The sequence below is a fragment of the Miniopterus schreibersii genome, assembly GCF_964146895.1.
Source record: "Miniopterus schreibersii genome assembly, chromosome: 17".
Lineage (NCBI taxonomy): Eukaryota > Metazoa > Chordata > Mammalia > Chiroptera > Miniopteridae > Miniopterus > Miniopterus schreibersii.
The window spans coordinates 39,498,107-39,509,535 of record NC_138117.1 but is presented as its reverse complement, the minus strand read 5'-3'; the positions used below and the strand labels follow the sequence as shown (position 1 = coordinate 39,509,535).

Genomic DNA, 11,429 nt, shown 5'->3' with positions numbered 1-11,429 from the left:
CAATAGCAACTGCGTTTCAGGCCGCTCTGATTTTCTCTGGCTCCCAACAGGGACTCAGCTTCTCTGAAGGAGCTGTGGCGACTGCTAATGAAATACGCTGCGGAGATCAATATGTGGGTGCTGAGGGAACAGTGGACTGGGCATTAGGTGGCACAGGATGGCCACTGAAAAGACAGAACTAGGAGAGATGGCGCTTCCCAAGGTCACAATCATGTTCACAGTGAGACTGCTCGGATTCTTCTCATATAACTATGCTCTTTCTTTCATACAATTTTAAATGGACTCTTCAGCGTGCCTATTCAGATTTTTAGCACTTGACCCAGGCTGTGATTACCCCCAACTCTGACTCTATCGTTGCTCTGTGCCTCGAGGGTCATTATTTTGAGGTCACGTGGATGTGTCCTTTACCGGGAAAGCATCTTACACAAGCACGTGTGCCCTGGCTGGGCGGCTCAGTTGGTTGGAGAGTCGTCCCGCACACCAAAAGTTTGTGGGTTTGATTCCAGATCAGGGCACATACCGAGGCTGCAGGTTCGACTCCCAGTCGGGGTGTGTGCAGGAGGCAACTGCTCAGTGTTTCTCTCTTGAAAAAAAAGCATATAATTATCCTGTTTTCATGTAATGAAAATTATTGTTGTCACACAGCTGTTGGATATAATTATAAAATTATTGACACAAATACATTCAATTATGTAAATTAATTATCGATTTGTAACTAAATGCCATTTCATGTTGATAAATTTATTGCCACAGATTCATCCATGTGCGGTCGTGAGCGGCTGACTGCCACCCCTGGGCCATCTGGGAGGCTCGTCTCCTCTAGGGACCAGCATGGAAGCAGGATGCCATTAATTATATAATTTCAAGCAATTTATATTTAATTCCACTAATGCCTCTTCATTAACTGAAGGCATTTTGAGATTTTGCTGATTGAAAATGTGCAAGTCACCCAGCAAAGTAACGGACGAGCCAGGGGTGGACTCATCTCTCCATTTGCAAATCTGGTCCCTTAGAAAGGGACTTGGTCATTTCTGCATCCGTGGCCAGGGCAGTTTTCAGTAATAATAGGTGCTCATTGACTCTTCTTTGGAGAGAGGAGGGAAATGCCATGGGAATGGCGGAGAAAATCATAGTGGTCCCAATAACCCAGGGCCATCGCCCAGTGTCCACAATTGCTTTTTTCTTTTTTAGATTTGACTTCGATATAGTCTGAGGTAATGGGGTTTTGAGATAAATTTTAAGTTGCTTCATTTCCAAAATTCATTTTGGCTCCACCCAGGAACAATCCATCTGCTAATCAATAAATATCATTTAAATGCCACTGCAAGAAAGGCAATCAACACAAAATCAATGCTGTCAGCAGCCCAGAAAAACTCTAGTTTCCTGAAGGAGATCGATTCACAGCAAAATAGCGATGACTGTAAATATTTATAGTTCTGAAAGGAAAAGCTCATTAGTGCAGCTTTCTGAGCAGGTCCTTTCCAAATTAAAGACTGGGATGGGCTCCACCCAGCCAGTAATGGAGATGTGGTGGGTGTATCACAATAACCCTCCCACTGCCTTGGATTTGGTGCTTTGGAGAGTGTGGTGGGTAATTTGGACCATCCGGGTGGCAATGTGGTGGTGCAGGAAGAACACTGGGCATGGAGAGACCAGTTCCACACCTTGGTCTTCATGGACTTGCTGTGTGAGCTCAGAAGGCACATAACCTCTCTGAACACTCCTTTCCTCATCTGCAAAAGAATGATAGTCTCACCTGTCCAATTGAACCTCTCTGTTGTGAGGGTGAAAGGAGGGGCAGCAGCGATATCTCTGAGCATGTATTTAATGGGCAAATGTGGGGTCTTAGAATGACTCCTTAGATCCCAAGAACAGGATTAAGGAGCAGGCAGAAAGGCTCCTGAGAAGTCAGATGGCATCAACCTGAAGCTCGCCTTCCAGGGAGTGTTGCTACTGGAAACAGGTGGCAGAAGTGAGTGTGCTCACCCAGCAGTGCTGCTGTGTGGTGGGCGCTGGGAAGCAAGGATGACGAGGACCCGTGGGCCATGCTTCTCCTGTGCTCTGGAAGCTCCCCGAGGGCTGTGCAAGCAGGTAAGTGTGATGGATGTGAGGCGTGCAAGGCCGCGTGAGAGCTTGGAGCCCGGGTACGAGCGGTAGGGCTGTCTGTAGGGGAATTTCTTCCAACTGAGCAGCAGCAGAGGGGAGGTCATTTCCAGGAAAAGACATGACAGGTAAAGATTAGCCCTTCAGGGGAACCATAAAAATAAACCAGTGTTTCCCAGCCTTCTCCAGTGAGTTTCACTTTTACTTTTTTTTTTTTTGCCTTGTCTCTGCATCATGGGTACAGCTTCCTTTAAGTTGACTAACTGAAAAGAAATATATATAGTTGTATTTAAAAAGAAAACTTATTACTACTGTAAATGAAAAAACAAACACTATCATTTGTTATGAACTAAAGATAAACTTAATACAAGCAACACAAACTCATTAATTTCTTCAATAAATAGCTGTCAGGCTCAGTTCTCGTTTCTGGGGCTGAAGGGTGACCGAGAGGGACAAAGGCGAGCAACTGAGAAAAATTAATGCCAGATAGTAATAGATACTATGTAGAAAATATAAAGTTATTTAGGAGGGTGACTTCACAGGGGTGGGTCTGGGAGGACCCCTGGAGATGTCATTTGAGCAGAGATCTGAAAGAAGTGGCAGAGCTAACTACCTTAACATCAAAACCCGAAAACAAGGTCATGACCTCTGGGCAGCAGGAAGCGTGTGAGCCCGGAGCGGGGGTCCGAGGAGCGCTCGCACCCTGCAGCGAGGAGCAGGGCCAGGAGCAGGGCTCAGAGGCGGGCTCGCACCCCGCAGCCAGGAGCAGGGCCGGGAGCGGGGCTCGGAGGCGCCCTCCCACCCCGCAGCCAGGAGCAGGGCCGGGAGCGGGGCTCGGAGGCGCGCTCGCACCCAGCAGCCAGGAGCAGGGCCGGGAGCGGGGCTCGGAGGCGCCCTCGCACCCCGCAGCCAGGAGCAGGGCCAGGAGCAGGGCCGGGAGCGGGGCTCAGAGGCGCCCTCGCACCCCGCAGACCTGACCCTCAGGAGGGCGGAGACGAGGCGCCTTCTCCGCGTGGTTCTAGGTTAATTCTGGCGGCATGGGCTGCATCGTCTGGTACCCCCTGCGGGGAAAGCACCCCACTTTGGGAGACGCTGCAACCAGAGAGGGAGGCAGCCGTGACCGCCGGGCTGACACCGGTGAACAGACCGAGAAAAGTTAAATCGCTGCTCTAGACCAGTCAGCAAAGGGCAGGGCTGGGTGCCGCCCCTCCCCGTCCAGCCCGGCCGCTCCGCGCCAGGCCGGCCCGAGCTCGGGCTGCAGGCAGCTGCCTGGGGAGCCCGGAGTCCCGCAGCCCGCACCCCGGGCACTCGCAGCCCCGTCCCGGGAGGGGTTCAAAACGCGGAGCGCGGGAGCGGGCGGAGCGGGCGGAGCCGCGTGCAAAGCGCGGCCTCCGGCGCGAGCATGCGCAGTGGTCCAGCCTCCGGGCCGCGCTCGCGCCGGGGGAGGGTCATCCGAGGCTGACGTCCGCGACGCCGGCGTCAGCGCCCCGGGAAGAGGAGGGCGAAGACTCCATCCGCCATGTTGGATGCCGCAGATTCGCCATAACCTCGCCGGCTCTTTTCTTAAAAAAATAAAAATAAAAAGCGAAGCATCAGCGAGGCGCCCCGCCTTGTCGGTGGGCACGGGAGAGGGCCCGGAAGAGCCCGAGGCTTTTTTTTTCTCCGCGGTGGGGGCGTTGCCATGGAGACGCGGGCGGCAGGTGAGCGGGGCTGGGGGTTGGGGTGGAGAAGAGGTGGGGGTGGGGCGCGGCGGCGCGCGAGGCGCCTGCCGGCGCGGCCCGGGCTCGGAGTCAGGAATCGGCGCGGAGGCCGCGGGGCGGCGGAGGGATCCGCGGCGGGGCGGAGAGCGGACGTAGTGGCGTCCTGCGGCCGCACGCGCCGTCCGCGGCAGTATCCCGCCGCCTAGGGCTTTTATCAAGAAAAAAGGAAAATGGAACTAGGGTGCTCGCGGGAGAGGCGGCCGGTGCGCGCGTGCGCGAGCCGTTTCCAGGCGACGGGCCGGGCTTGGGCGCGCGCCAGCGGCGGGTCGGCCGCGGCCCTGGGCGGCAGGTTCGAATCCCGGCGCTGCAGCTTTTTGGCCGGATGTTTGTGCCGCCTTCGTGCCTGGCCTCAGTTTCCTCCTCTGGGAAGTGGGCAGCTCCTTTATGCTTTGAAGGGACAGGGCTCAGTTGAGCTGCTGAAAGAAAGCCGTCCCTGTGTCCTGTAGAGGATGCAATAAACCAAGGGATTAGGGTCGCCACTGGTGACTTGTAACACGCTGTGATAAGTTGTAATCTACCCTCTACCTGCTGCTCCCTTCTGCGGGGGGCCTCGTTCCCCACTTTTTAAAGTTAGGCACAAGTGCTGCTTCCTCCAGGCAGCCTTTTCTGGTTTCTGGCTTCCCGGCTGAAGCAGCCTCTCAGCTGGCCGGCCTCAGGGTCCAAGTCCCACAGCCTTGAGCGGGGCAGCCTCCATCTGCTAACAGCAGCTTCCACACCCCAGCACTTGCCTCGCGGTTTGCTGCTCCGTTCTCCCAAGAACCCTAATTCTTGTGTCATTTACTGATGAACAAAAGTTCAGAGAGGTCAGCTTCGTCCCGTTTTAAAATGGCAGAGCTGGGGCTTTCAGAATCGACCCCCTTCAATTTTGAAGTGGAATTCAAACTCCTGCCCATAGTAAGTGCTCAGATGTATTTTTTTTTTTTTAATATATATGTATTTTTGAATGAAAGCACAAATGCAGCAACTCGTCACCTCCCGCCCCTTCCAGTCTGGTTTCCTTGCAGAGCCCAGTGCCCTTTTGCAAATGCAAACTTAATGTCACCGGGCTTACCATCCACAACTGCCTCTCTCTAGCTGCTTCTGAGCCTCCGGATTCATTCTGAAGCAGCTTTAGTGAGTGTTCCCAGAAGACACCCGGCCCTTATGTTTGCTGGCTGTTGGGTGCCACTCCCCTAACCCCCAGGGACACCTTTCTTGGCCTAAGTTCAAGCCAACTGCTCTAGACGGTGCCCTGCACACCCCGCAGGGGCAAGCAGCCCTCAGGCCCTGGTGCTGCCAGCATCCTGGCTTTGTGTCTGATTTGGGCGTGTTTGGTGTGGGTCACAGCATTTGGACCCCTAGCCAAGAGTGGAGGTCCAGGGCCCTGAACTAGCCCGGCAGGCTTTCTTAAGTCGACATAAGAATATCCAAACCTGTAGACAATTTTTATAATAATGTACTTGAGCCAAGCAGAGGATATGTGTGGAAGCCAGATCTCACCTCAGTAGACTGAAAATGCTTTCAGGTTTGATGGTTTTCAGCTCTCTTATGCATTTGGAATGAAGGAGGAGATGTAAGGAAGGTTACGTGAAAATGCGGGAAAAAGCAAGGCTTTGCCCGGGTCGGACTTTATGATCAGATCACCCTGTGAGGTTTCTTTCCCTAGAACCCGCTTTCTGTCCACACTTAAAATAAAGGCTTCTCCCTGGTTTGGGGCCCCTCTCCCAAGCCATTCAGCTACCACTGATACATGAAGTGAATGGCCCACCTCGCCTCTTCTGGAGTTGACTTAACAGTTTTTAAAAGAAGCCTGGACACTCATCGTTTCCTTCACTTTCTGGTTACAATAAATGAGAAAAGGTAATATTTTTAAATGTATTACTGTCAGCCTGTGGTCAGCTAATTCCTGAAGTTTCCTGTTTCACTCTGTTATAATTTAGGAGAGGCAGTGCAAGACGGAGTTGCATATGGTCTATGAGGCCAGCTTTTAGGTGCTAAACTAGCTGAGACGGTCATCCCTGGAAACTGGAGATTTTTTACGAGTTGTTGCCTTTTCAGCTGGTCTCTCCTTTGCCTTATAAAATGGTTCCTGTTTGTTTTCTTCCCTTATTTTGTAATTCACATAATTTTTTAAGATAGCCATCCTTAGGTAGAACAGAGTTTCTGCCTAGGGCAAGGGCAGTCATGAGTTAGACATATTGAAAAGAATCTCCTAGTGCGTCTCCTTTTCTGGAGGGTCCTGTGCCACCTCTGAACACCCTCCGTCAAGAGGGGCTGATGTAATTTCGTGGAGGGAGTTTAGTCTAGAGTTAAGTTTTCACTTTGCTCTCAGCTGTTTATTCTGTTAAACTTTCACTGTCCTCGAAATTTCTCTAGGGCAAGTGTCAGCTGTAAGGGCTGAACAGCTGGGAGGGTGGGAGGAACAAGGGTGCTGGGTCCAGAGATCTGCTTCGCACCAGGTTCCTTACCTGAGGCCTCACAGAACTCTTGGACCCTGCCCCTCGTTATGCCAAAGGGGGCAGAATCCTGCGCCCTGTCCAGCAGGGGCACGTGCACTGCGTACCCCACTGTTGTCTCTCCCTTGCCCGCCTGCACCCCGTCTCCTGTCCGCTGTACAGCTTCACTGCATCGTCACCCATGTGCTTCCTGAAAACATCTGTGGTTGGAAAGGGAGACAGACTTTGAGTATTATTCTTTTAATCCCCATCCAAGGATATGTTTTTATTGATGTTAGAGGGGAAGGGGCAGAGAGAGAGAGAGGGAGAGAGAGAGGGTGAGAGGGAGAGAGAGAGAGGGAGAGAGAAACATCAATGTGAGAGAGAAACATTGTTCCATTGCCTCCGGTACGCGTCCTGACTGGGGCTCGAACCCGAAACCCAGGTATATGCCCTGCCTGGGAATTGAGCCCACAACCTTTTGGTGCATGGGACGACACTCCAACCCACTGAACCACCCAGCCAGGGCTGATTAATTTTTTAAAAGAAAAAGTAGTAACCTGGGAGTGAAGCAAATAGACATAGTAAACATTTATTACAGGTTTGAAGTTGCCTCCCTTTTTGTTTTTTCAAGGAACATAAAATATATAGATCATTAAGTTTGCTGATAATAAAAAGGTTATGCTTGGCATGTTAATATAAAAATGGAATTTAAATTGGATAACAGACTTTTCTTTGTTCTTTTAAATCATGTAACAAGTGGAGCAGCAAACTGTTAGAGAGGTTAAAGTGAGTGGTGTGCGGGCAGGCTAAATGGCCATTTCAGACAGGTGAATAAAGAACAACTAAATTTATTAAAAGAGTATGGGGATATCCAAAGGGAAGGGCTACAGAGCCCTGAGCCAAAGGGTATTGGGTCCACGATGTCAGCAAAAGTGTCCTTGGGACAGTGAGACAAGGGAGGGCACAGAAGCAGCAACAGGAGAGCCTGGCTGGGCTGCTCTGGCTCCCTGGGAAGTCAGGGAGAGAAGGGGGGGCCTTGGAGACAGGTTTAGGAGGTAACCCCCCAGGATGTGCTGCCTCTGCCCATTGCTCCCCTTTTGCAAGTGTTGTGGGGTTCCCTTGGAGGGATGGAGATGGCACTGGTGTGCGCGCCCCTAGTAGGGAGTGCACCGTGGGCCCTTTGTTCTGAACGTATTTATCACTTTCTTGCAGGTGGAAATCTTAGGAGAGGTCTTGGGAGGGTCTCAATGGAATATTCATCAGCTTTCCAGGGGTGCTCTTTCAGGGTCCCGGTCTCCACTGATTGGTTGGTGTCAGGGCAGGGTCATTAGTCAGTGTAGCTGGTCCTGAGGCAGCCACGGAGCCACTTATCTGGTTACTTGGGCCTGGAGCTGAAATACAACTGAGGCCTAGATGTTACCTTTAAGGAGGAAATGCTCAGGGGGTCTAAACCACATGACCAGAGATATGCTGGGAGGGTAGGTTACCCTGGGGACAAGGTTCTTGTTTTCCCAGTTTCTCCCCTTGCTAGGCATCCGGGGCTTCCTGCCCTGGTGGGTCTCCGTACCCTGTTTCTGTACCTGGCTTCTGTACCTGGCCCATCTAACACTGTTGAACTCTGGAATCTGTCACCTTTGTGCCCTAAACTGGGTTTGGGCCAAGGCAGGATGGGCAGAAGAAAACAATGTCATCAGGAAAAACATCTCTAACTTTCCTTTTGAGACTTCTCTATTTGAGCCTTTGCTGTCTAGGTGGAGGCCACGTGGGAAGTGCCCAGGGAGGGGCACGGCTGGGAATAGAGTTTGGTGGCGGGAACTGACCAGAAGGCATGGAAAGACATCAGTAGGTAGGGGCATGGTTGGGAGGTGGTGACTGCTTCCTGGCTTGTGTCCAGGGTCAGGGTCAAAGTGTTGCCGGTGGAAATAAGGCTCTTCCACAGAGTCAGGAGAAAAGCATTTCAGTGACCCACGTGTGGGTGGATGGGGGGGAGAGGTAGGCTGCCCCAGGCGCCTGGAGGCTGTGCCTCATCCAGGCCGGGTGGTTCAGCTCCCTCCCGCTGTGGAAGAAGCTCAGTCTTGTCTTCATCAAGCCCAGAAGGGCCAGGGTCCGGAGACTGTGCCCTCAGCTCCCTCCATGCCAGAGCTCAGTCCAGGTCAGTCCCTCTCCGCCTCTGGCTGCCTTAGTCTATGTTCTTGGCTGCCCTCCGGCCTGTGCTTCTGGTACCCAGTCTTGCGCTTGGGCCCTCGGCTGCTAGGCCCACACTTGGAGCCTGTGCTTAAACCCACGTGGCTGCTACGCCTGCTTGGCTGCTACAGAGAGATCACGTGTGAACCCACGGGCGAAGGAGGGCGAGTGAATGCCTGTTACTGGGAGAGAGGCCTTTGTAAAGCTTTGATTATATTATCTCAGGCTTGGGAAGGACAGGTGCTCTTTCAAACTGACCAATCTCTTTCCTGTGCTTTGGGGATTTGCACTGGGCCCTCCCCTGAGCCAGTCCCGCCTTTGTCCCAGGTTAGACACCTCCCCTTTGTGGTTGCCATCCTGGCTCCTACTGCGTGTGCCCAGCAGAGGACTTTCCCCTCTATGGTTTTAGCTCTCCCTCACAGGAAAGGTTGGTGGTACCCTGGGGAGATTGGAAAGGCGGTCCTTCCTCCCTGGGGTTGGAGGGAGGACACGGAGGGGTGCTAGCCCCGGTGGCAGGGCAGTGCCACTATCCCCTGGAGTGTGTGAAGCTGTAGTTTCCGACCTAATTAAGCTTAGCCAGTGTTACTCCCTTGTCTTTTATTAATATCTAGCGGTGCTCTGATAGGTAAGAGGGATGATGTAATATACGGATTCTGTGGCTAAAGACTGACATGGTCAGTATTGGTGACACATTTCTTCACCGAGGATGTTTCAGAATTTCTAATGTGCCCTCTCTCTCTCTCAACCATTGACATAGTGCCCCTTTACCCACTCCTAAATATTTTCTAAAAAACAAGGACTTTCTCTTACATAACCACATTATAATGATCAACATGAGAAAATAACATTGATGCAGTGCTATTTGGATTTCATCGGTTGCAATTCAGTTTCACCAGTTGTCCCGATGATGTTCTAGTAATTTTACATAAAGCGAAAGGAAACCTGGGCCACGCACTGCATTCAGTTGTCATGTCCCTCACTCTGCAGCCTGGAGCATTTCCTCTGTCTTTGTGTTCCTGGACATGGATAATTGTGAAGACCGTGGGCCAGTTATTTTGGGCTTTGTGTGGTGTTTCCTCGTGATTGCCTTCAGATTCTGCCGTTTTGGCCTGAACACAGAGAGTTGATGCTGAATTTTTGGCCGTCCTATCGGGAGGCGCGGGATCTTTCTTTGTCCCATTGGGGGTGATGCTGCATTTGAGGAGGTCGGGTTCTTTCACAGTAAAGTTACAAGTTTTCTCCTTTGCAGTTAAATGTCTCATGACGCGATGCTCTGATAGCTGCACCTACCTGCTCTTCTTTGCGCCCCAGACTTCCTTCCCTCAGCAGTTTCAGCACAGGCGATTCTTGCCGGCATCAGTTAGCATCACCATGTCTGCGAGGTGATGAGTTTCTAATTCCCTCGTTGCTTCTGTGTTTGCTAATTGTCTGTCTGTGTGAGCAAAAGTGTCCTCTTTTTCTTCATCTCTGTTTATATTACCGTGAACTCATGAATTCTTATTTTCGCCAGTGGTTTATAATCCTTTATTATTATTTAACTTGATACTTGAGTTGCCCCACATTTGGCCATTGGAAGCCCCTTTGCTGTACGCTCTCTTTCTCCGAGCAGTTCCCTACTTCCTGCGCACCAGGACATTCCTCTGGAGCTCTGGGGTCAGCTCCTCCAAGGAGACCTGGCTTCTTGTAGTGGAGACGGTGTTTAGAAACCGAGATCTGGGAACGGGCCGAGCTCATTGTTGCTGGAGTGTCTCAGCTTCTCTGCCCTCCCAGTAAGCGTGGCTGGGGAGTAGATGCCAGTGTGCATACGAAATACAGACAGGCACAGTTTGTACCTGCCACACACATCTGTATCGATTTTTATCTTAGAAACCACCGAGTTCATACGGATCTTTCCAGCTCTGATCCTACAGCACAGGGTTTATTCCCCCCCCTTTCCATATTTACACCACCTTTTTCTGACAGAAAGAAAGCTGCCCCCGAGTATCCAAAGTGCAGTTACTTGTTTGCTCAGTCCCGGGATATTCTAAAAATAGTTTCGGAATAGCCTCTGTGAAAAAGATTCTACTGACTGGAGTTTAATATTTAATTACAGTCTTCCCCCCTTATCCACGGCTTCACTTTTTGTGGTTTCAGTTACCTATCCATGGTCAACTGTGGTCCAAAAATACGAAAGGGAAAATTCCAGAAATAAACAACTCGTGAGCTTTCCACTGTGCGCTGTTCTGAGTAGCGTGCTGAAACCCCGCCCGCCCGCGCAGCCCCGCGGGTGTGAGTGACCCCTGTGTCCACGGCTCGCTGCTGTGGACGCTCCCGCCTGCCTCTCACTCAGCATCTCAGTTATCGCATCGACTGTCACGGTGTCACGGTGCTTGTGTTCAGGCCGCCCTGCTTACTTCGTAATGGCGCCAAAGCACAAGAGTAGCGATGGTGGCAGTTTGGATTCGCCAGAAAGAAGCCGGGGTGCTTTCTTTACGTGAGAAGGTGAAAGTTCTCAACTTAGAGCACAGCACAGGGGATACAGGCAGTAATATTGTAGTAACTGTGTGTGGTGCTGGACCTTTGGGGATCACTTTGTAAATTCTATAAATGTCTAGCCGTGTGCTGTATGTCTGAAACTAATATCAAATAATGTTGAATGTCAAGTGTAATTGAAAAATTAAAGAAAAATAAATCCTATAGGAAACATTTATTGGTGATACAATGAAAGCTTTCTCTTTGAAATTAAGAATAAAATAAGAATGCTTTCTGTCGTCACCTCCGTTTCACATTTGATTGAAGCTGCTAGCCAGGAAGGAAAATATATCAGAGCTATAAAAGTTGAAATAAACAGAATTTTATTATTCACAGAGAATATGATTGTGTATAGAAAAAATCTGTAAATAAAATATTAGAATTCAATAAAAGAGCTCTCAACAAGGGAGGAAAAGGCTGCATGCTGAGGTTTCTGAGCTGCACGGCCAGAACG

At 50.9% G+C, this 11,429-nt stretch overlaps 1 protein-coding gene across 1 annotated transcript in view; it reads left to right on the top strand.

Moving 5' to 3' along the window:
- The first annotated feature begins 932 nt into the window (after positions 1–932).
- ZFAT (zinc finger and AT-hook domain containing) overlaps positions 933–11,429 on the top strand; it is a 133,652-nt gene continuing 123,155 nt past the window's right edge. The window contains exon 1 of the mRNA XM_081116469.1: positions 933–3,803. Within this exon, the coding sequence (XP_080972595.1) occupies positions 3,785–3,803 (19 nt within the window). The 5' untranslated portion in view covers positions 933–3,784. The remainder of the gene's footprint in view (positions 3,804–11,429) is intronic.